Source organism: Folsomia candida, unplaced genomic scaffold (assembly GCF_002217175.1).
Source record: "Folsomia candida strain VU population unplaced genomic scaffold, ASM221717v1 Fcan01_Sc001, whole genome shotgun sequence".
In the NCBI taxonomy this organism is placed as follows: Eukaryota; Metazoa; Arthropoda; class Collembola; order Entomobryomorpha; family Isotomidae; genus Folsomia; species Folsomia candida.
The window spans coordinates 3,163,100-3,184,285 of NW_019091193.1; the positions used below are offsets into that span (position 1 = coordinate 3,163,100).

The 21,186-nt window shown below is 35.5% G+C and overlaps 3 protein-coding genes and 1 long non-coding RNA gene across 6 annotated transcripts; 2 read left to right on the forward strand and 2 right to left on the reverse strand.

Moving 5' to 3' along the window:
* The first annotated feature begins 263 nt into the window (after positions 1-263).
* On the forward strand, positions 264-3,505 carry LOC110855377 (zinc finger protein 425). Of its 3 annotated transcripts, none has more exons than XM_022103813.2 (7): positions 264-420; positions 526-903; positions 965-1,247; positions 1,486-2,229; positions 2,313-2,618; positions 2,691-2,772; positions 2,938-3,505. In XM_022103813.2, the coding sequence occupies exons 2-7, from the start codon at positions 537-539 to the stop codon at positions 3,343-3,345; spliced, it is 2,190 nt and encodes a 729-aa protein (XP_021959505.1). In that variant the 5' UTR covers positions 264-420; positions 526-536; the 3' UTR covers positions 3,346-3,505. The 3 variants fall into 3 exon arrangements, with proteins under 3 accessions (XP_021959505.1, XP_035715382.1, XP_021959499.1); XM_035859489.1 differs by having other exon boundaries at positions 968-1,247; XM_022103807.2 differs by having other exon boundaries at positions 300-424.
* Positions 3,219-5,545, reverse strand: LOC118438767. Its single transcript, XR_004837051.1, has 2 exons — positions 4,386-5,545; positions 3,219-4,050 (listed from the first exon to the last, which is right to left on the reverse strand). It is a non-coding gene; the product is annotated as an uncharacterized LOC118438767 (long non-coding RNA).
* A 2,337-nt stretch (positions 5,546-7,882) lies between these two features.
* On the forward strand, positions 7,883-9,608 carry LOC110841989. The gene is made up of 3 exons (XM_022087695.2): positions 7,883-8,063; positions 8,479-8,776; positions 9,293-9,608. The coding sequence occupies exons 2-3, from the start codon at positions 8,488-8,490 to the stop codon at positions 9,427-9,429; spliced, it is 426 nt and encodes a 141-aa protein (XP_021943387.1). The 5' UTR covers positions 7,883-8,063; positions 8,479-8,487; the 3' UTR covers positions 9,430-9,608.
* Positions 9,609-10,369: 761 nt separating this feature from the next.
* On the reverse strand, positions 10,370-11,385 carry LOC118433994. Its single transcript, XM_035846578.1, has 2 exons — positions 11,069-11,385; positions 10,370-10,770 (listed from the first exon to the last, which is right to left on the reverse strand). Exons 1-2 carry the CDS (start codon positions 11,294-11,296, stop codon positions 10,480-10,482), a joined length of 519 nt encoding a protein of 172 aa, XP_035702471.1. The 5' UTR covers positions 11,297-11,385; the 3' UTR covers positions 10,370-10,479.
* Between the last annotated feature and the right edge of the window lie 9,801 nt (positions 11,386-21,186).

Genomic DNA, 21,186 nt, shown 5'->3' on the forward strand with positions numbered 1-21,186 from the left:
TTTTTCAGGTATTTTTTCATGAATTTTTAAATCAATCTATTTGTATTTTTCTCATATAAGGCGCAAGCAGTAATCCTGAATCCTGATAACATGAAAGTTCTTGCGATCATGCGGACTTTCATGAACTGCTTGGAAATGAATGATAACTTTTCGTGTGTTCTACTAAAAGATGATTGAGAAATGAGATGAGTTTTGCAAATTGCAATGCGAAATTTTCCATGCAAAATTTGCATTGAAGCATTGATGAATGAACTTTGTTTCGTAGGGATTTTGAGATTTCTCTTTTGGCACGAATTTGAGTCCATATGCTCAACTTTGTAAAAGTGAACAAAACAAACTTCAACTTACAACAGCCGATTGAAAGTTTGGAACTTTAAACTTTAAGGCTAAAACGCAAATATTTAATTGGTGCTCTCAAACGTAGGTATTTTTAATTGAATTATTTATATGTATAAGCTTGGATACATGCATTACATAACGTACAAATTTCAATTAATCATGTTGTACATTTTTCTAAATATCTAGATTTAATCAACATGTCCAACCAACTTTGCCTTTTGTGTTTACAAGTTATCAATAAAGTCACCACAGCAAAATCCTCACAAAAAATCAGAATCGAAACCGTGTGTAAACTTCTAACACAACGTCATCCTAATTACAAATCTTCTCATTTATCCGAATTTAATGAGGACGAAATGTGCGATTTTTGTGAGGATTGTTATCCTCTCTTCGCCACAATGGAAGAAATTAAGAACCAAATTTCTTTGTTGGAGGAACAAATTGGAAAGCAAATTCAACAAATTCGGGACATAATTTTGGATGGTTCTTCTCAATTAGGAAGTAATGGGGATGATGGAAGGGAGAAAATTAGGCAAATTCGTGACATGATTCTCAGCGTGACAGGTTTGACATTTTTTAACTCATTAATTACTGGCTATTTGAAATTATTTATTGTCTGAATAAGGAGACAATGCAGAGCAACAAGATGAAAATTTTGTATCGGACGAGGTTCAAGTCAAAGTGGAACATGATGATGCTAATCCCCTCGGTGATGTGGATGACCAATTCTGTGACGATAACTATAATTCCCACTCCCACCAGCCAAGTGTCGGCAAAACAAACGAGGAAGAGACGGATGATTTACTTCACGACGAGGAGGATGATGACGCGGCTTTTTGTATTACTCCTTCTAACCAAAAGAAGTCAAGGAGAAGATGTAAATCAACGAATAAAAAGCCACCGCTAAGGTATAGAATAATTTTGAGTTTTTTATATGCTCGAAGTACTCGTAGATATGCTCATGTCAATCTATGAGATAATTTGTTAAATTTGTTTAAATTCGTTTTGAAAAAATTCGTAAAACATATCAAGTTTATTATCTTTATGTTTAGGTTACGGTTAATATTAATAATTATCAGGTTACGGCTCTGTTTTACGAATGATTCTTTTTTTACTATTCATTAAAAAATTTATGCATTTTTAAAGGAAACGAAAAATAGAGGATTCTCTCGCAGAAAGTAGCCAAAAATCAAAAATAGTTTCGAAACGGATAAAATCGGAGTCTTCTGTACCAGCCAGCCTGCGAGCGACACGATCCTCCCCCCGCGTCACGAAACAAAGCGTCCCTCCACCCAGCGGTGTCAAAACTCTGGTAGTTTCACTGAAAAGAATTAACTCCGCAAGTAAAAAGTCCACTGCAAGATCTAAACCTACTTCATCGTCAGACAAGGATGGGGTTCCAAAGACTGAAAATGATAGCAAACCCACACCCAAAATTAAAATAAAGCGTAAAAATGATGCCACTCTCTCCCCCACGAATATCCCTTGTCTCATGCCGTCATGCACCGCCACGTTTCGCACCCTTCAGACAAGGGACGCTCACTTAAAACATTCCCACGACGGATTCTCCCCTTATCAATGTCAAATATGCAAGAAAAAGTGTCGTAATCAAAACAGGCTCGCCGCCCATATGGTAATTAAACATGAAAAAGGTGAGAAGAAATTCCCTTGTATCAAATGTGGCAAGAGTTTCTGCCTCGAGGAAAACTTGGAGAGGCATTTGAAATTGCATGAAGTCGAGGAGATCAAACCGATCGTTTGTGACGTGTGCGACTCGCGGTTTGAAAACGAGGAGAAACTGAACGTTCATTCAGAGACACACATTGTCAAGTTTCGATTTCGGTGCCAATATTGCGGAAAGACATGCCAGGAGAGGAAAGAGTTGGAAAGGTGACTGTGACTGGTTAATTTCACCTTTGTCTATTTTAGCAGCTACCTATTTAGCGTTAACTAATTATTTATTATTTTTTTAGGCATGAGCGTTCCCACACCAAAGAGAAACCGGAGAAATGCTCCCACTGCGAAATCAGATTTGCCGACAAGGTCACTCTACAGCGTCACGTGATCCGAGACCATTCATCAGCACCCGCAGCAAATATTTGTCACGTTTGTGGAAAAGGGTTCTATCTTCCCGCCGACCTCAAGATGCACCTTGACCGACACGACGGCAAATATAAGTCCAAGTGCGACAAGTGTGGCGAAACGTTCGTAAACTCCAATTCATGTCAATCTCATCGTGTCAAGGTTCACGGCGAAGACCCTTTCGTTTGTGATGAATGGTAATTTGTTTATTTTTTATTTTTGGAAAGTAACATTGGTAAAATTTTTAACAATTTTGATTTTTGATAAAGTGGTAGCAGTTTTACATCGCTGCCAGGATTAAGATTGCATAAAAAGTGCTCCCATGAAGGAGTTAAAAAGCACAAATGTCAGGTAAGCCCACAAATTCCAAATTATTAAAAACCTCGCGTTTTAACGCTGGTAATTTTTTAGTAGATTTTAATCAGAGATTTCTGACTTTGCTAAACTCTTATTGACATTAATTATTGTACTCATTTTTAGAAATTAATTATAAAACATTTTTTTATTTACGTACAGACTTGTGGTGCCTGCTTTGTCCGGGCGGACGTATTTAAGCGTCACACACAAATACACAAAACAGAGCGACCATACTCCTGTCCCCACTGCCCACAAGCCTTCAAGGTGAAGAGAAGTTTGACCGATCACCTGCAGCGTATCCACACTCCAGGCTATGTCATCCCCACCCCTTACAAATGCCCCCATTGCGACAAAGGATTCCCATTTCCTTTCCATCTGGCGGGTCACATCCGTCAAGCCCACACAGGAGAGCGGCCCTTCAGTTGTGACCAGTGCGGTAAGGGGTTCGCCATAAAGTCAGCGCTAACTCTACATTTGAAAGGAGCCCATGGCGTCGTTTTGGAGGTGAAAGATAGGCTACCAAGGTCGAAAAAAGATGTGTTCCAAGAAGAGGACGCCAACACTTAAATCTTACATAGAAATTGTTAAATAGATTTTTTACAATGTCAAAAGCCTAGGTCATAAAAAGCGTTATTGAAGTATTCAAAAAGTTTATTTCCAAATTACAATTTGTAATGCTTGAATCAGATTAAAAAATGGTAATAAAGTACCATAGCTATGTAAAATAGATAGACACAATTTCTTAAAAAAACACATTTCTTGAAAAATATGCTGCAAAGTGTCCACTTTTAATTCGACTATAAAAACGTCAAGACATAATTTAAAATAACAAGTTATAATTTTTTAAGTCAACATAAGTTTGTCTAAAATTTCAACAAAAAAATTGTTTTTAAATTAGCATGCGGAGCCTCACGGCGTTTTTCGACCAGTTTCAAGCGCTAGCCGGACATCCTATTGTTGGTTATATACATATTTACATGCAATTTGTGTCTCCTCAAACGGACAATTTTTGAGGAAACATAACCAACAAGGTGACAATGTAGGTGCACCCAATACTGAACATTGTCAATGGAGCTTTCCTATCAATGGAATATATCCCCAAAATTTTTACTGCAAAATATTTAATTGACGCCTGCAGCTTGAAATCTTCCCTCGTCCGCCGGCGCGTGCTAAATTTTCGTGACAATATGTATTTTTCTGCGCCAACCTCTATACTGGAGGCGGCAATTCCAATGCCTAACAGCATGTTGGCTCCAAACAGGGCGACGACGGCTGTAAGATAACCAATATTGAGGCATTTCACGCATGATAACATTATAAATTCATAAATTCCTTAAACTTACAAAATTTTACAAATATTTGAAAGGAAAATTAGCTTGCATGTTTGTGAACAAACTCAGATCCAGGGCGTCCTTTTACCGATATTTTGTAAAAGTTTATAAAGCTACAACTACGATGACTACGTATGTAAATTGCCGCAGGTTTAGCAAAATAGCAAAATTACTAAATGAACCGAAATGATCTATCTGATCATTTTATGATTTTTTTGGGGAATTGTGGGACCAATTTTTATTTAGTTTAAATTATAGCCAAACAGATAAGCATACCTAAAGTTCCAAGACACACGGGGGGTCCAACGCCTTCTAGTTTTATTAAACCCGTCATGCATAAAATGTACGAAGCGCCACACGTCACTTTCAAAAATGGGATTAAAGAATTTGCGAAACATTCGTTAAACCGACTGTTCAGAATTTGGAGTTGGAAGTAAATTCTTATCTCGTCACGAATTGATAGCCAACATTTAGGAGTAAGGTCTCTCCTAAAATTTAATATCACAAAAAGATTTAAGTAAGAAATTTCCTACCAAATTATGGAAATTTTGAAATATATATATTTTTGTTTTAATTTTAATTTTTTTACAATTCCTAGTTTGCACCAACCTTAAGAATTTCAAGGAAACTGTGACCGTGTGCACAAATACGATGATGACCCAGACCTGTAGACCAAATGCGGCTAGGTGCACCGCAATTGACCAGTAGTCGTACAGGGCATAGAGAATTGTAGAGATTCCACAATAATTCAGACTTTTTGGTAGAAATCGGTAGTAATACCAAGGCTTATTTTTCAAAAGGAGAAACAGGAATGCCGAAAATCCAGGGATTACTTGCATATAAATTGCGATAAGGATTTCAATCATGTTGCAAAGTTTCCAGCCGCGATCAAATTCATTTTGGCCAAGCTTTTCTGTTGCGATTTTTATCAAAATTTTCTGCCTTGTTTGATTCATAAAAGTTTTTCAACACTAAAAACAATGTGGTAATAAGGTTAGATTGTCACCGATACCATGCATGCGGCTCTGCTAACAAGCGATGTAAATAATTTGGTAGTAAATACTTAACTGTTAGAGATCTGCTACATATATTCAGGTATTGATTTCTGATAAAATTGGTATAGCAAATTTTTATACCGAGCTATTATGTGCTACACGGTATGAGCTATCAATATCACTTTGGTAGAGGTATATGTATATGAATACCGCTTGATATTATTTTCATACCCGATTTCTAAGAGTATAGTAAGGATAATCTTGGCTACCGGGTAAGAAATCGTTACCAACGCGGTTGAGCTGCATACAAGTTCTCAACGCTCGGTAACAATCTTCTTATTACATTACGTACATATTTAAATACGCATAATGTGTTCAGTTCAATTACCTGAAAGCTTTCTGTTCAAGATTAAAGTTTGATTATAAAATGGTGCCAAGTTTGAAGTCGCACACCGTAAATGATGCTGAATTGCGGAACCATTGCCCCACGCAAAGGCCCACATGAAGTGAAACGCGAGGTCGAAAAACGCATCTTTTTCTAGATATGACTTCGCATTGAGGACGAGTGTGGTCCAGATGAAGATGTAATAGAAAACTAAGATTAATTGGATAATTGGAAATATTACTCTCCCAACGACATCTTTTCTATAGTAGAGAAGACCGGGGGGTGACGAATCGGTGAAATTGAACTTAAAGGGGTAGCACCTCCAAAAACTTTCATACCAGGCAAACAATTTGGTGGAAGTTTTTAGAAATTTTAGGTAGTCATGGTTACACGAGGATTGAGACATGATTGAAAGATGTTGAGTCCAGGAAGTGAGAAGAACTAATGTGCTCAATGTGATGGAGTATATAGATTAGGAAAATGTGCATGTATTCAATAAATCATCAATTATCGAGCTATTTATTTAGTTTGGTTCGAAAATATTTAGCAGTAATTTTGGGTCTAATCGTTTCTGAATTTGTGAGACGTGGCCTGTAAATTGTGCGGATATGGCAAATTAAATGCGCATACATATTTCTCAATTTGTTTGCTCTATTATAAGTTCAATGATTTTCAGAATAATTGGCACGAGGATGAATTAACTACTCGAAAGGTAAACAATAACTGTTTATACTTGAAGGCATTCGTAATTGGAAATGACAACGTTCTTTGTAACAAAATAATTTCCGCTAAACGAATAACAAACGGGAGTATTAAAGATAATAACTTGTTCTTGCACAATGGTTTCAAAACGATGATAAATATTTTATTTTAGTACTATCTATTTGTTCACATGCAATAAGACCTACAGTATGTACCCACAAAACGCATGTACATATACACGTATTTACACACACAAGTACAAATGTTAAATGTACAGATCTAATCCTAACTTATTTTTCTATTTCGTATTGAAAATGTCTGAGAGCTAATTTCTAAACATACTGATAAGTACATACCTACTCTAAAGTTTTTGTTAAAGAAATAAATATGTATGTCTGTAAGTTAAGTTAAGTTTGGTAATTATTAATTATATTGATTCGTAAATATTATAGTTTTTTGGGGTAATGCGAAATAAATGAGAATAAAATTGTATAGAATTGATACTGGATGTTGGATGCATATTTATGTATTATAAAAGAGATTATCTTTTATTTTTAAATGAGGTAGAATAAAACGGCTAAGCATATGACTGTCTGCAGTTAATTTGTAAATTGGAGAAATGAAATTTGGGAGAAATCAGATAACATTTTTTGGCAGATAAGCCATCTTTAATAAGGAGAGATCCATTCAATTCATATTTAATAAAGCTTGTTAGTCTCTTATCTAATTAATTCCATTCATTGGTTATGTTTTTGTTCACATTTCCTGTCTCCTCCGTCTGAATAAAATACCATTTATACATATATGTACATACTTCGGTTTCATCCATTTCATGGTTCATTTCGTGGGGGGGGGAATGCAATATTTTGAGCTGCGGAGTTCTTCCCAAAATTTGGTTTTCCAGGAGTGTTACGCCCACAAAAAGACGAAAATCTGCATGCAGAATGCATAAGTCGCACAAAAATACAAGTTTTGTCAAGAAATTATTATTTTATCGTTGTCAAAATACATTGTTATCGCGATTTTTTAAATGAATAAAGTATTTTGATCGAGTTAAATAGTTAATTTCTTCAGAAAACACTTATTTTCGTGTGACTGTTGTCTTCTCCACGCAAATTCTGGTGTTTTGTGGGTGTAACAGCCCTGGAAGTTCAAACCCTGGGAAGAACGGAGCTACGTTATTTTACCCACGTCTGCATTTCTGTGCGTGAATTTAGTCTGAAAACTAACTGGCGACGATGATGATAAGCACAAATCAGTATAAAACATGACGCTTATGTATGGATTTGTATTGTAAATATTTTTAGAATAAGGAGTAGATTGAAGAGATGAAAGGACAGACGAAGAATGTGATAACGATTTGTTGGAGCCAATTCTTAGCCAGTATTCGAGACGGGAAATGCGGATGCACGATTCAAGCGATGAATACGACCTATCAGTCTTGTTGTTACCTGAGAAATAAATTCAATTCATTGCATTGGTTTAGGCTCACATTTCCATCTTCTGCGTCTCAATCTCATGATAAGATTCCCATCTCTGTGGTACATATGTATGTACATACACATGTACATAAGAATCTATTTATGTATATGCTTGCATACAGACGATAGGATTTTATATCATGGTCAATTATTTTCCTTCTTCGGGAATCCAATCCAACTTCCCGTCAACATTGTTCCTCCGAATGGATGAAAATTGTCTCCATAATAAAAGGACGCTAAAGGATAAAAGGACATCTCAACCTTTTCAGCGAGTCAGTCTAATTCTGGACGCGATTGAATCCTTTTCAGAACACTGTGAAGAAGAATTATTCAAAAATCTTTTTCTGAAATTGCTAAAAGTGTGTGAAATTGCTTCTCCCTCATAAAAAATGTAAGTAAATAAAAAATATTTTTCATACTCATGTACCTAGAATTTCGTGTTTTAAATAAGATTTGATGACGCATCACCGAAATCGTCAAAATTACCACATTTTTAATCATTTCTCCTCTTTGGGAATTTATTTTAAAATTCTGAACGACAAATTTATACTTACTGAATTGATTGATAGAACAGCGCGAGTTTTTTCACCAAGATTCGACGAGTTGCAATTTTTCTGAAGGCTTCTTAAACTTGAAATCTCCTCCGCCAAAAAATCTGGATTGTACTTTTTTTTTTAATTGGCAACGACCTGCTGTACAAATTTGTCTTCCAGAATTTTAAAATAGCTTCTCGGAGAAATGTGCTGTCTTACAATTATTAAGCGTCAAGTCTAACATTTAAAAAAAATGTTTTTTTTTTACTCCAGATCATCGAGATGGCCTTAGCAAGTGAGGCGAATCTTCTCTATTTGGAGTTGGAGAAATACCGGCAAATCTTGATTACGTCGCGGACCGCCTCCTGCAGCTTTTCTGACCAGATGAATCGTCTCGCTCATGCCGTAAACTGTTTGTATTGGGAGGCGAGGAACCTGGACGAGGCGATTCGCCAGGTCGGATCGCGCTGCGTCGTGTATAATCAGAGCGCCTGGAGCGTGAGTCACCGAACGAACCAGCTCCGCTACCAGATCCGCTTCGCCAAGAAGCAGTTGGGTATTTGGGTGAATCGTAAGTCGTCAAAGTACTTATTGTAATGTTAAACAGAGGGTGGATATATATTTATTTTCAATTTTTTATTTATTTAATAACAAACTTTGTCCGAGTGTTGCCTAACTCGCATAGATCACAAAAATTTCAAAATGTTTCCACATATTTCTAGGATTTCAGAGATATGTAGTTATAATAATTTCGGATATTGTTTAAAAAATGTGTAAATTTTCTAAATATTTTTTTTCAAAAATAGATATGTTTTATGAATACTTCAAACATACAAGATTTTTTTTGCTCAAAGAAATTCGACTATAAAAAAATAAATATTCAGAAATACAATTTTGCGAAAATTGTTGTTTTTATGATTTTTTTTGCACACATTTCGTAAATATTTTAGCGTTTTTTCTCTCAAATATTAAATACATATTTCAGCGGTGTTTCTTAAATACATATCCGCTCTCTGATGATGATGAATGTGTCCATAAACTTTTTGCCTTTAACTAATTGTCTGGTTATAATTTTTGATTGTTGCAGTGGAAAAAAATCCGCCCAAGTCTACAATTTTCTCCTCCCCGTCCCACAGCGAGTCATCTGGAGGTCATGGCCAATCTGTATATTGGTGGAGTCCTCAGCGAAAGCAGGCGTCGCAGGAGAAAGTGGCTTACAAATAATTTGTATTTAACTTTGCACTCGTAAAAACGAGCTAATATTTTGAATAATTATAGATAAAAATTAGGATTTCCAGTCTCATATGAATTTCATGTTTCATATTGCTTACTTATATAATTTTCTTTTCATATTTCTGATAAAGTGTCAAATTAAATAAATCAATTTCAAGTAAATAAATCGATACCGGGGTGTAACATTTTTGATGATTCATTTTCGATGACCAATTTCACGCTATTTATCTAGTTCTTTTAGCACTAGTTTCATCATCATCATCATCATCATTATTATTAATTATTATGGCAATTATATAAGTAGCAGGATTTATCATCACACACTAATCAATAGTAACAATCATTATAAGATAACCGTCTATAAATATGGCTAAATTAAGTTAGTTCATTTTTTAGTGAACACGACATCATCGGTAGGACGCTCATGTTCACCATTTTATTTTCTTCTCACAAATTTCTAAAAAATAATACGAATGAATTGCACACGGGGTTTGGGTATACATACATATGTAGTTTTTATGAAAACTAAATCGAGGTGCACAACCTTTGTTCAAATGATAACAACACAAATAAGATCTAAATTCTATCTGAGCATAGAAGCATATAGAAATTTCGTAGTAAATTTGAGCAAAGGAAACATCTGGACCTGCAGCATTTTATAGACGCCACGCCGATAAGGCTGCCATTAACGGCAGCATGTGTAATGCCTAATACGTTGGAATGTACGTACATACATATATTTACAAGTCACGCTGAAAAATTTAATATTCACCTTCCTAATTAATTATTTTATTGGTACCAATATGCAATTTTATTTTATGGTTTAATTTTACATATGCCTACTACATTCAACATTCATAAATCAGTACGCATGCAATATAAACATGCATGTACATGAGAATATGCATATATACATGTACGATATGTTGGGTACACTTACATAAATATTTACATATTTACTTACACATGTTTCATTTAACTTATAAGAATTACATATACATATTCCTGATATTCCATATAATTTAAGTATTTAATTTATGCTTAATGCTTATTTCCCATTGTCAGCAAAGCACGGAACGTTCCTTTCACAATTGCTTGAAGGAATATTATCGCTCGTTTTCTCGTAAATATGAAGACCCCTTCCATCCCAATGACCAGCGGTGTCTGGCACTTTCGAAATTTTGAGAAATATTTTTGGTCATATTTATCCCGGTATATTTTCTGTTTCCAAGACTTGATCACCTCTCCGGAAAGCATATGCAATCTCCCACAGACTTCGAGCACCATGGCCCAAAACGTTTGGAAGGATATTGACCACAGTATTAGGAGAACCTGTAGGAATGCAAAATCACAAAAATTTATGGAAATTTAGAAAATTGCTGCTGCTGGTAATAAAATCGTTACCGCTTGTAATAATAAATATTTGCCTACATAAAGCAACGATAATTTGTGAGAGACTCAAAATTGCACCACATCTTTATCGATTACCACTTAACTATCCGGAAGGTATCAAATTTGGGTTGCGCAAAAAATTATTGTTACCATTCGGTGATAGATTTAGTAGAGCCACATATTTGCGGTAATGATTTTTTACCAGCTTATTTTAACTCTAAAATTACAAGTAGCAAACCTTTGTCGATGTGCTTATCGTATCCCACTTTGTAAGAGCGGTATAGTTGCAGTACAAGCTGAGATCGGAGACAATTCCATGCAAAAAGACGAACGTAAGCCCAGTGCATTCCATCGATCCTTGATGAATAATTCGCACCATGGTGAATTCTCGTGAGAGATTGGTCGCATTCCTCAATCTTTTGCTAGTCATGTGTGTGGCCTTTGGCGCCGTGGAAAATTCAGACATCACAATCAAAATGAAAGCTGGAATGAATTAAGGTACACGGTAATAAATAAAGCTGGTCTGGTAATGTCACATCCCAGATAGAAGTCAACGTTATCACAACGTTATTTTCTTGTCTTTAACGTTAGATTTGTGTTAGTGTTGGCTGAATGTTACGAACTCGAAATTTCAAACATTAAACCAACATTTTTTTCAAATGTTATTACAACAGTGTTGAAATTATGTTAAAATAACGCTCTGTAAGTTTTTATTTAGTTCAGAACGTTATGAATATGTTATTGCACCGTTTACGTTTTACATTCTATAAACCAACCGACAACGTTAATCCACTGTTAGAATAACGTTATTTTAGTGTCATCCTTCTCAAAACCTCGCACTGCATGCAGCCATTCTTGTGCTCACTTCCACTCCAAAATTGCATCATTCACTCAGTATCATCAGTTCTGCCCACCACGTTACTTCCCATTCCACTTTCTTTTAATTTTATCGACAAGAATGAATAATTATAATGTCGTCGAGTTCCCTGAAGAAGAAACTGTCGAAGTTGTTCCCAGTTCTTGGATAGATTTTGCCAGCAATACCTGTAAATTTCCGATAGTTTCTGGGCTCGGTGAGCTGGCAAAATTGATTAAAAATTTCGCTCATCCATCAGATATTTGGCCAAGTTTTCCATGTCGCATAATTGGATCGAGTTATGGTAAGTATATCACCTGTCTAGTTTGTGAAATATTATTAAAATGAACGTAAACGAGTTATTAATTTCTACAGAAAATCTTTTAATTGCCCGTGAGAAAGCCAACAGAGCCACCGTGACCTCATCAATTGACTCGGACGTGTCACCAGGTCGTTCATCTGACGGGCGATCACGCAGAAAAAGAAAACAAGACGACACTGTTTTACAAAAAGTTGTTATCACGGAAAAGGATTCTTGGGGCGTGCAAACTCCCGTCAAAAAGGCATCAAAAGTGTATAAAAGTTTCTCTGCACTTATTCCATCTTCGTCGTTGAGTCCAATTGCAGAACATTCATTTCATGATGTATACCCTTTGAATGAAGGTAATAGTTTGTGTTTAGCTTAATTTTAAATTTGCAATAACACTATAATGTTTCTAATCCCATTTTCTTTTTGAATTTAAAAGGTCAGTCTATCAACTCGGAGTAAGAATCTGAAGAAGAGACTCCCATGATTGTTGCTCCTCCAAGTTTTCAGTTGGCCGAAGGAAGTGGGACTCGTATAAGAAATCAAGAAAACAAATTAGTCCCAACTGCTGACAATAACAAATTGGATATTAATGTGTCTACTTTTGAACCAAATGAAGACCAATTCGTAGTTTTAGTTGACAATGCAGACCCGCGTGATTCACCATCAGCTGTCGTAGATGTAAACCTGGCTGAGTTTGCAACAAAAGCAGATTTGAATGGTAAACAAGTTTGATAAATGTTAATTTTATGATTATAATTTTAATGCAATTTAATGAATAACAAGTGAGTTCTTTTCGTTGTTTCAGTTTTCAAAGGGATTATGCTGCGACAATTATTAAAAATACAGAGAAACCAGACAGATATTCTAGACCAGTTGACCAGATTGGGGGCAAATTCGCAACCTACAAATGCAATTGATTACTCGACCCTTCCTACATTCCCATTGAATTCAATTGTCGAAATAAGAGGATTTGAATCTTTTCTTCAACTTGATACCGACTATGCTTTAGCGGTGAACATCTTTTTTACAAATATTTTCATAAACTTACAACCACATCAATCTCACTAATTAAAAATTAATTAAAGGTCTCCTATCTCGCGTTAATTGGTGGATTTACGAAAGAAGAGGTGGTTCGGGGAATACTACGTCGCATTTTCAGCCAACCATTTGCTTGTCAAATCAGTTATTCTGGAAAGGGAAACAATAAGCTTGCTTTTAAAGACTTCCCTCAAATTCACAAATTAGTATTCGGTAAATTGGTTGTTTTACAAATACATAAATTAAATATTTAAATTTGTGCAGTTTAAATGTTTAGTTTAAACGTTTAAACATTTTATTGTAATATTTCAGATTCTGTACGGAGACACAACAAGTTCAGTAGAATTACAGATGCGGAAATAAAGAAAATAGCGCAAGACTTTTTCCGCTTTGCACCAAGTCAGAATAAGCCGAAGGAGCAAAGGGCATCAAGCAATTAGTGTTTAAGATCTCAACAATGTCCTCCGACAGAACGAAAAGGCGGAAGCTGAAGAAAGAGTTGGAAAATCTTTTAAACGAATCAAATGTTGTTAATGGTAATGATAGTTTAAGTAATACTTTAGAAATAAGTAATGATAATTCATATTGTTTCGATGATATTGATGGGTTGGTAGATACCGACGGTTATTTAAGCAATGATCCGTTATCTTCTAGTGATGACGATGAGTTTCTCCCTGAGTTTAACTTAAAATTCTCGTTAGCTGAATGGGCTATTAAAAATAATATTACGTCTGTAGCTGTAGATCAACTGTTAGAAATATTAAGGAAGTCAAATCCAAGTTCAGGGCTCCCTAGTACCTCAAAAACTCTCCTTAAAACCCCTGTAGCTTATCAAATTCAAAGTTTTGTAAATGGCCAATATTATCATTTTGGTATTAAGAGGAAACTTAACGATTTGACCCATAAGTCGTTAGATTCTCAATGCACAAATAATAATACGATAAGTATTAGCTTAGGTATTGATGGTCTTCCAATTTCTCGTAGTTCAAAAAAATCATTTTGGCCAATTTTGGGTAGAATTGAACAAGCCTGTGATAAAACCCCATTTTTAGTTGGTCTGTGGTTCGGAGAAGGGAAACCAGCAAATTGCGATGAGTATTTAACACCGACTGTTAATGAACTTTTAGATTTATTTAAAAAAACGTTAGCATTAATGGAAAGAATTTTTCTGTTGTCGTTAGAAGTATAATCGCCGACGCACCGGCACGAAGTTATGTCAAACGAATAATAGGTCACAATGGTTTTTTTGGTTGTGAGAGATGTACAACTAAGGGAATTTATGACCGAACGGTAACTTTTCCCGAGATTAATGCACCCTAAAGGACAAATGAAAGTTTTAGAAGTAGAGAACAACCAGAGCACCACCAAGGTTTCTCTAAATTGTTAGATTTAGGAATTGGAATGATAACACAATTTCCATTAGATTATCTTCATCTGATTTGTCTTGGTATTACAAAAAAAATCATTCACATTTGGTGTAAAGGTCAAATTCCATATAAAGAAAGTAAGCAGCATGTTGATTACTTTTCTGGAAAATTGTCAAGCTATAATAGTTGTTTCCCTGTGGAGTTTAATAGAAAACCCAGAGGAATTGGTGAGTTAGAGTATTGGAAAGGGACCGAATATCGCACCTTTTTACTGTATAGTGGTCCTGTAGCTTTAAAAAATATTTTAAGTGTAGAAAAGTATAACCACTTTATGTTGTTGTCTGTTGGCGTGCGAATGTTGTTAAACAAAAATAACAGTCAGTGGATTCCATTAGCTAGAAAGTGTCTCGAGGAGTTCGTAGCAGGTGTGACAGAGTTTTATTCTAGCCGTGTTATTACATATAATATGCACTCATTGATTTATCTTGCCGACGATGCAGAAAAATTTGGATCAATTGAATCGGTCAGTGCATTCCCTTTCGAAAACTATATGCAAGATTTAAAACATATGTTAAGGGGACAATCTAATTGTTTAGCTCAGGTAATTAGAAGGGTGTTTGAACGTGAATCTGTAACCACTTTGTTTAATCAGGAGAAAGAGAACGACATTACAAAATGTAAATTTTCCAACAAGAAGGGGGATAATTGTGTTCTATTAAAAAATGGTCAAGTATGTTTAGTAAAAAATCACACGGCTGATATTGCAGAGGTCAGAACTTTTTCATTCAAGCAGCCGTTCTTTCATTATCCAATTGAGAGTCAGACTTTGAACATATTCTTGCTCCGTAATTTAGGCTCTACTATTAGATTTGTCAATATCACTGATATTGTCACAAAATGTGTCTTAATTCTGTCTCATGTAGAAAACCAATTTGTTTCATTACCTTTAATAAACTGGTTATAATTTATAAAATAGGTTAATGTGTTTACGATGTTATTTAGTTAATAATTCTAAATTTTTGTAAGTAATAAATAAAAATATAAAATTGTTATATTTATGTTGTTAGTTTAAATTTGTTACCAATATATAACCCAAAAGCAACCACTACCCAGCATTTCAATTATATTCATTTACATTCATATAACATTAGAGCAACATTAGTTATTGGTAACGTCACTATCGCAAATTACACTTATCCAACACAAAAATAACGTTCAAGCAACGTTAGCGATTTACGTTATTCCAATGCAAAAAAAGCGGCCAAAGTTTACAGTTATCCAACAGGGTTGGATTTGCGTTAAAACTACTGAAAATTTCTAGTTGGGATAGGTATTGATATTTAAATTTGCTACCGTTTGGTATTAAAATTGCACCGGACCATACCTTTAATAACGATCTATTACTACTACATGCTATTACTTACCAATAGCACTGTGGTGGAGTCATAAATGAATACCGCTTGGTATTATTTTAATACCGCATTTCTAATACTAACAATGAAGGTCTCCCAACGTATGCTCACAGATTTGGACCAAATTAGCGTCCATCGATCACGAATATAATTAGTATGAAGTTTGAAAATGGCACTATCTGCCAATGCTCAAGTTTAGCGGAGATATTTGCATTAAAAGATGAGAAAACGTATACCTCCAAGCAGGGTTGCAGAAATCTCATCTCACCTTCACAAATCTCATCTCACTGAGATATAATGAGAAATAGTGAGACATGAGAAATACGAGATATAGTGAGATTTATGAGCCATGCACTAGCGCCACCTAGCGGACGGAGTCATGAACTACAAGTTTATCTCATTATTTCTCATATTTCTCACTCAGCCCCAAGTGAGAAGATTGATATATATCATTAAATCTCACTAAATCTCACTCAGTGATATATATCACTTGTAACCCTGCCTCCAAGGCTGGCAAATTTTTTATTTTCCAAATTTGCTGCCCATTTTTTTCTGCTTTGGATGCAAATATTTTCGCCAAACCTGCGCATTGGCAGATAGTTCCATTTGCAGATTTCATTCTAATTATATTTGTAATCAATTGACGCTAGTTTGGTCCAAATTTGTGAGCATACGTTGGGAGACCTCCATTGTAAGAGTGTATTAACTTGGTTATCTAATTTTGCTATAGGTATGTACTCGCGCTGAAATCGCATATGAATTGTAATTTCGTTTCGTACCGATATAAGTCGTTCCCATGATCCCCAACATTAACATGGCGTACCAACCGACACAGGCGATCCACGTTTCAAACACCACCGACGCCACGATTACCACAAAATTGTCCTTCAGCCAGGAATAGCGATCTGGAATCAGTTGCTTCGGATTGATAGGGACGTCTGGCGTAAGCGCGAAGAACACTGTGTGCGAAATTGGAACGGTCAATGCAAAAATGAGTATCATTAGGATTACGGCATTCAGAGTTTTTGTATATTTCCGAAATTTGCGCCTGTTCTTAGGTAAAATCCATTGTTCTGTAAGTACAGAGTTGCATCGTTGTGAGTGGATAATTTGTAAAAAAACGTAGGAAATTGATGCATGAATTATGAAACGAATAATTTCAGCAAAATGTATCATTAAAATAGTGCAAAAATTCCTTGCAATTTTTTTCGCAAAGGAGGTATTCATTACGAGTTCGTAGTTTCGCTTCAGACATAATTTTTTTTAGTTGCGAATTAAATCCTAGCCTTGGAGATGCGCAGGTTCGCAAATGAATTTTCAAATCAATTTTTTTGCGAACTTGTGAACCTTATTTTTTTCTAACTTTGGTAGCGATGTGAACTCGTAATGAGTATCCCTATTTTACGAATATAAATATATTTATTAACCTGGGAAGCTATGGAAATAATTCATTGCAAGATTCTGAATGTGGATAAATTGGTCATGATGCCAATTGTAGTTAAACATAACTCCAACAACGAGAAGGGTTGCTAAGCAAAATCCGTATGATACGTGAAAATGCCTTTTCTCATTGTCCCCAGGGTACATCCGCAAGATCCAGGTCTGGCGCCAGCAGAAAAGAAGATACGCAGTCATTACTGACATTGCTATTCGGAATCTCTTCTTCGACTTTGGTGTAGCGTAGAGAAGTTTCGTTTTTCGATCGTAATACGCGCTGAATGAGCCAACACTCGTTTCTGCTAGCGTGGATATCTCAATCATTCGGCTTAAAAAGGTGGAATTCATTTTTAACAATATTTTCGTAATTCCAGCAGTCCTCGTGTAATCAGTGATAAGAAAAAGTCGAATGAGACTCAACTATGTAGTATATGTAGATATTTATGTATACAAAAGTAATAAGCGTTCCCTTTCGGTGCCACAAATTAACCTAATTTCATGAGAATACGGTTGTTATTAAATAGTTATTGGATGGTTGCAGACAAGGTTGTGATGACTTGAATGTCAAGGAAGTAAAAAGAAGTAATTAATATTTTAATATTTAGTGGTACATACTTGAGACCAATGACGCTAATCCTAAGACCTGTACGAGTAGAAATATATGTTCATCATAGGTACAAACTGCCCTAATTATTATTTAACTGGTTTGAAAATACCTACATATGTAAATAAGTATTTGCATGTTTTTCGATGGTTTAACGACGTAGGTATATATGTTCTTGAATGCCAAATAAAGGACCTGAGTGATTTGGATGTGGTCAACTTTAATTAAAAGTTATTATTTAGCTTGTCATGGTTTGTTCAAAATTAATAGACTATCGGTCAAAGTTTTTAAGCTTTACTCTACCATCACTACTCATAAAGAGCCAGCGTATTCCCTGCCTGCCTGACTCTGTGATCGAGTCCAAGTTACCCCGTAGAGAAGACAAAGAAGGACGCGGAGTGAATTGCATGCATGAAAATGCTGCTCCCTACTGCATGAGTCTGAACTTCACGTGACTTTCACGTACGTACACTTGCCATCAATCTCAAATTAAATGCCTTTGTATATAAACACAGCGTGCAAGTAAATTGAGTGAGTGAGCAGTATACATAACTCATCAATAGTGGTTATCATGATAAGTGATCTTGATAAACACTATTAATTAATTATTTTAGTTTGAGAAACTCCACCCACAGCGAGTGGCATATCAATTCGAATGTATTTTTGACGCTGAATCCAACGCCGTCAATAGCTTGGCGTTAATTGTAGAAGTTAACGGGGTTTATGGAACTTAACGGGAGCGTGAAGCGTGGGAATTTAAATAGTTAGATATGCAGTTACTCCCACGCGACGGGAAGGTAAGTAATTAGCTATTCAACTACTCCCACAGGGGGAAATCAAATTGCAGTTTGACCAGGTTAATTAAAATGCAGTATGACTTGGGAAAACGCTCACTCTGAATCTGATGCATGTATGTAGTACATACTATGTACTATGACAAAGTCTCCACTGGGAATTATTTAAAGTATAGTATGCCGGATTTTTCGCTTTGGGCACACCCCCCACTGGAACTCTAGAACCCGGCCTTGGCCGGGCTATACGCTAGTTATATATAAATACATAGAATGCAATGTTAACCCCTAATTTATTACTGCGTTAAATTATGGGAAACAAAACTCAAAACTTTGTTCAGTCACTCGAATCTTAGAGGGTGGTGATATGCATACATATGTATGCTCATGTAAAGATCCCACCAAGGATGCGTATATTCTGATCTATAATTCTTGACACTTGTCCAACCGCATATGCAGAATTTGAAATTTTCACGGAAAGCCCAGCCATTTGCTGGGCGTAACATTTGGCAGATCGTTCATTAATTCTGAACAAACCATAACCTGGATGTCCAGATATTCTGCGCTGAGTGACTAACGCTTGCTGCTGCCACTGGTACAGCAAAATCAACTAAATATTTTGTAGGAATATATGTAGACATCATTTTGCTATGGATGGAGGTTATTTTTCAATTTCACTGAATATATAGATAGCTTCTTGTACCTCGTAAGTATAATGCGTCATTACTTGACCCAATTACCTACCTGTTACCTACATGTGATAAAAATTATTGCTAGGATTAGTAAAGGTGGATGTCATGGACACTCTGGGATGGATTGGTTAGCAGCCAAGGATTATTTATGTTTAATGAAGTTTTCATTAGGATGTCGAGGACCTTGAACGAAAAAATCTGGAGGATTTGTGACTTTTATTTAGGTCATAAGTTATAAACAAGAATTAACGAAAACTAATTTTAAAATGACAGAGTAAACAAACCATTTCAGGGCCATAACAGGAAAATATTGGTAATAAATAAATAAGTGTTTTGTTAATGAAATACTGAAAAGCATACCTACATAAATATGTACATACATTCATATATTTTTCTGCTAACGTTGCTATTTCCAACGATGCGAAATCTTCATAAATACTCTCAATTTCATTAGAAGCAGCTTTGCTTTAACTATCGCACGGAGGGAAAGAGATCACGAAAAAATTATCCACCAAATGGGCATGTTTTAATTTCTCAAAGTTATTTCTCAAACTCATCCTTACCATCACCGGCGAGAGAAATTACCACAGTTTGGGAAACACCATCAAAATACATGAGAATACATGATGAAATACATGGGAAACACCATGAAAATACATGATTTGTGAGATTTGCGAAGTCGTATTCCAGTAAAATGACTGGCTTCTACACGTATACATATCCACACGTATACATTTGCAGGTAATAGTTGTATTCATATAATAATGGATAATAATGCAGATATAATAATGCATATAATAATGGATAAGTTTCATATTATGATTTTCGCAATGTCATATAAATATGTTTAACATGCAATAATTTTCATGCATAACGAACGCTACTGTTCATACACATTTGTTGCACAGAGCAGACGAGAACTGAATCTATAAGCATGTATACAGGTGAATGTTATTTTCCAAATAAACTCTAAACCAGGTTAGACCAAAGGAAGTGGTCAATCCCGATTCCAGTTGACCATCGTCTATTAAATGTAACCTGTGTACATACGTATGTCAAATAAGCTATCTGATATTGTGATTAAAAAATAAATTTGTAACTTGCCTACAAATAAGTCCATATTGTAACAAAATTCTAGTTCATTCCTCTTCGTGTCGTTTCCTGTTGGGCATGCAAAATTCGCAAAAGTGGGAACTTCCAGCAACCACGTTTGTGGTACATACAGTCTAGACGTCGACGGAGGGGACCCAGTAGTTTTATGGGCACTCCCATCCCTAAGCAGACGGAAATGCCCATCCCTCGTAGTGAGCGCGCCCATCCCTCGAATCGAGTTACTGCTAAATTGGCAATTCTCCTCCAAGAGGGAAAAGCTAGCACGCGCGCATAGGTGGTCAATTTTAAGTGTTCTCCAAAAAATTAGTCCAGTAATTATGCAGCTAATTGCATGCTAATTACGAACTTATTACAACTTCGATAAATTTTTTGCAATTTGAAATTAACGTTTTTCTGATTTGTAAATCAGAAACATTTAATATCTCCAACTCTGTAGATGCATCGGTATAACAAGGTGCAAAATTACAAAATTTAATATAATATGATGCAAATGTAAGTAAAATATAATATAGATAATGGGAAATATTTAGTCGTTTTATTCCTCGCGGTCATCGCTGTCATCTTCGTTTTCCTCCTCACTTGACTCCTGATTGTTAATGTCGTAAAACCAAAAATAAATATCTTCACGAATGCTTAATATTTTATCTGTGAACAATGTCGAAAAGAATAGGCAAAGACACAATGCGCCACAGCTACAGTCATATTGGTTATAACCTTTCTGCCCAAAAAGTCCTGT

What these genes read in the sequence shown, in the direction of transcription:
- LOC110855377 (XM_022103813.2), top strand. Translation starts at nt 537, where the DNA reads ATGTCCAACCAACTTTGCCTTTTGTGTTTACAAGTTATCAATAAAGTC. An exon ending in GAGAGGAAAGAGTTGGAAAG is followed by an intron (nt 2,230 to 2,312) that starts GTGACTGTGACT and finishes TTATTTTTTTAG; the next exon opens with GCATGAGCGTTCCCACACCA. An exon ending in CCTTTCGTTTGTGATGAATG is followed by an intron (nt 2,619 to 2,690) that starts GTAATTTGTTTA and finishes TTTTTGATAAAG; the next exon opens with TGGTAGCAGTTTTACATCGC.
- LOC110841989 (XM_022087695.2), top strand. Translation starts at nt 8,488, where the DNA reads ATGGCCTTAGCAAGTGAGGCGAATCTTCTCTATTTGGAGTTGGAGAAA. An exon ending in GTTGGGTATTTGGGTGAATC is followed by an intron (nt 8,777 to 9,292) that starts GTAAGTCGTCAA and finishes TGATTGTTGCAG; the next exon opens with TGGAAAAAAATCCGCCCAAG.
- LOC118433994 (XM_035846578.1), bottom strand. Translation starts at nt 11,296, where the DNA reads ATGTCTGAATTTTCCACGGCGCCAAAGGCCACACACATGACTAGCAAA. An exon ending in CGATAAGCACATCGACAAAG is followed by an intron (nt 10,771 to 11,068) that starts GTTTGCTACTTG and finishes GCATTCCTACAG; the next exon opens with GTTCTCCTAATACTGTGGTC.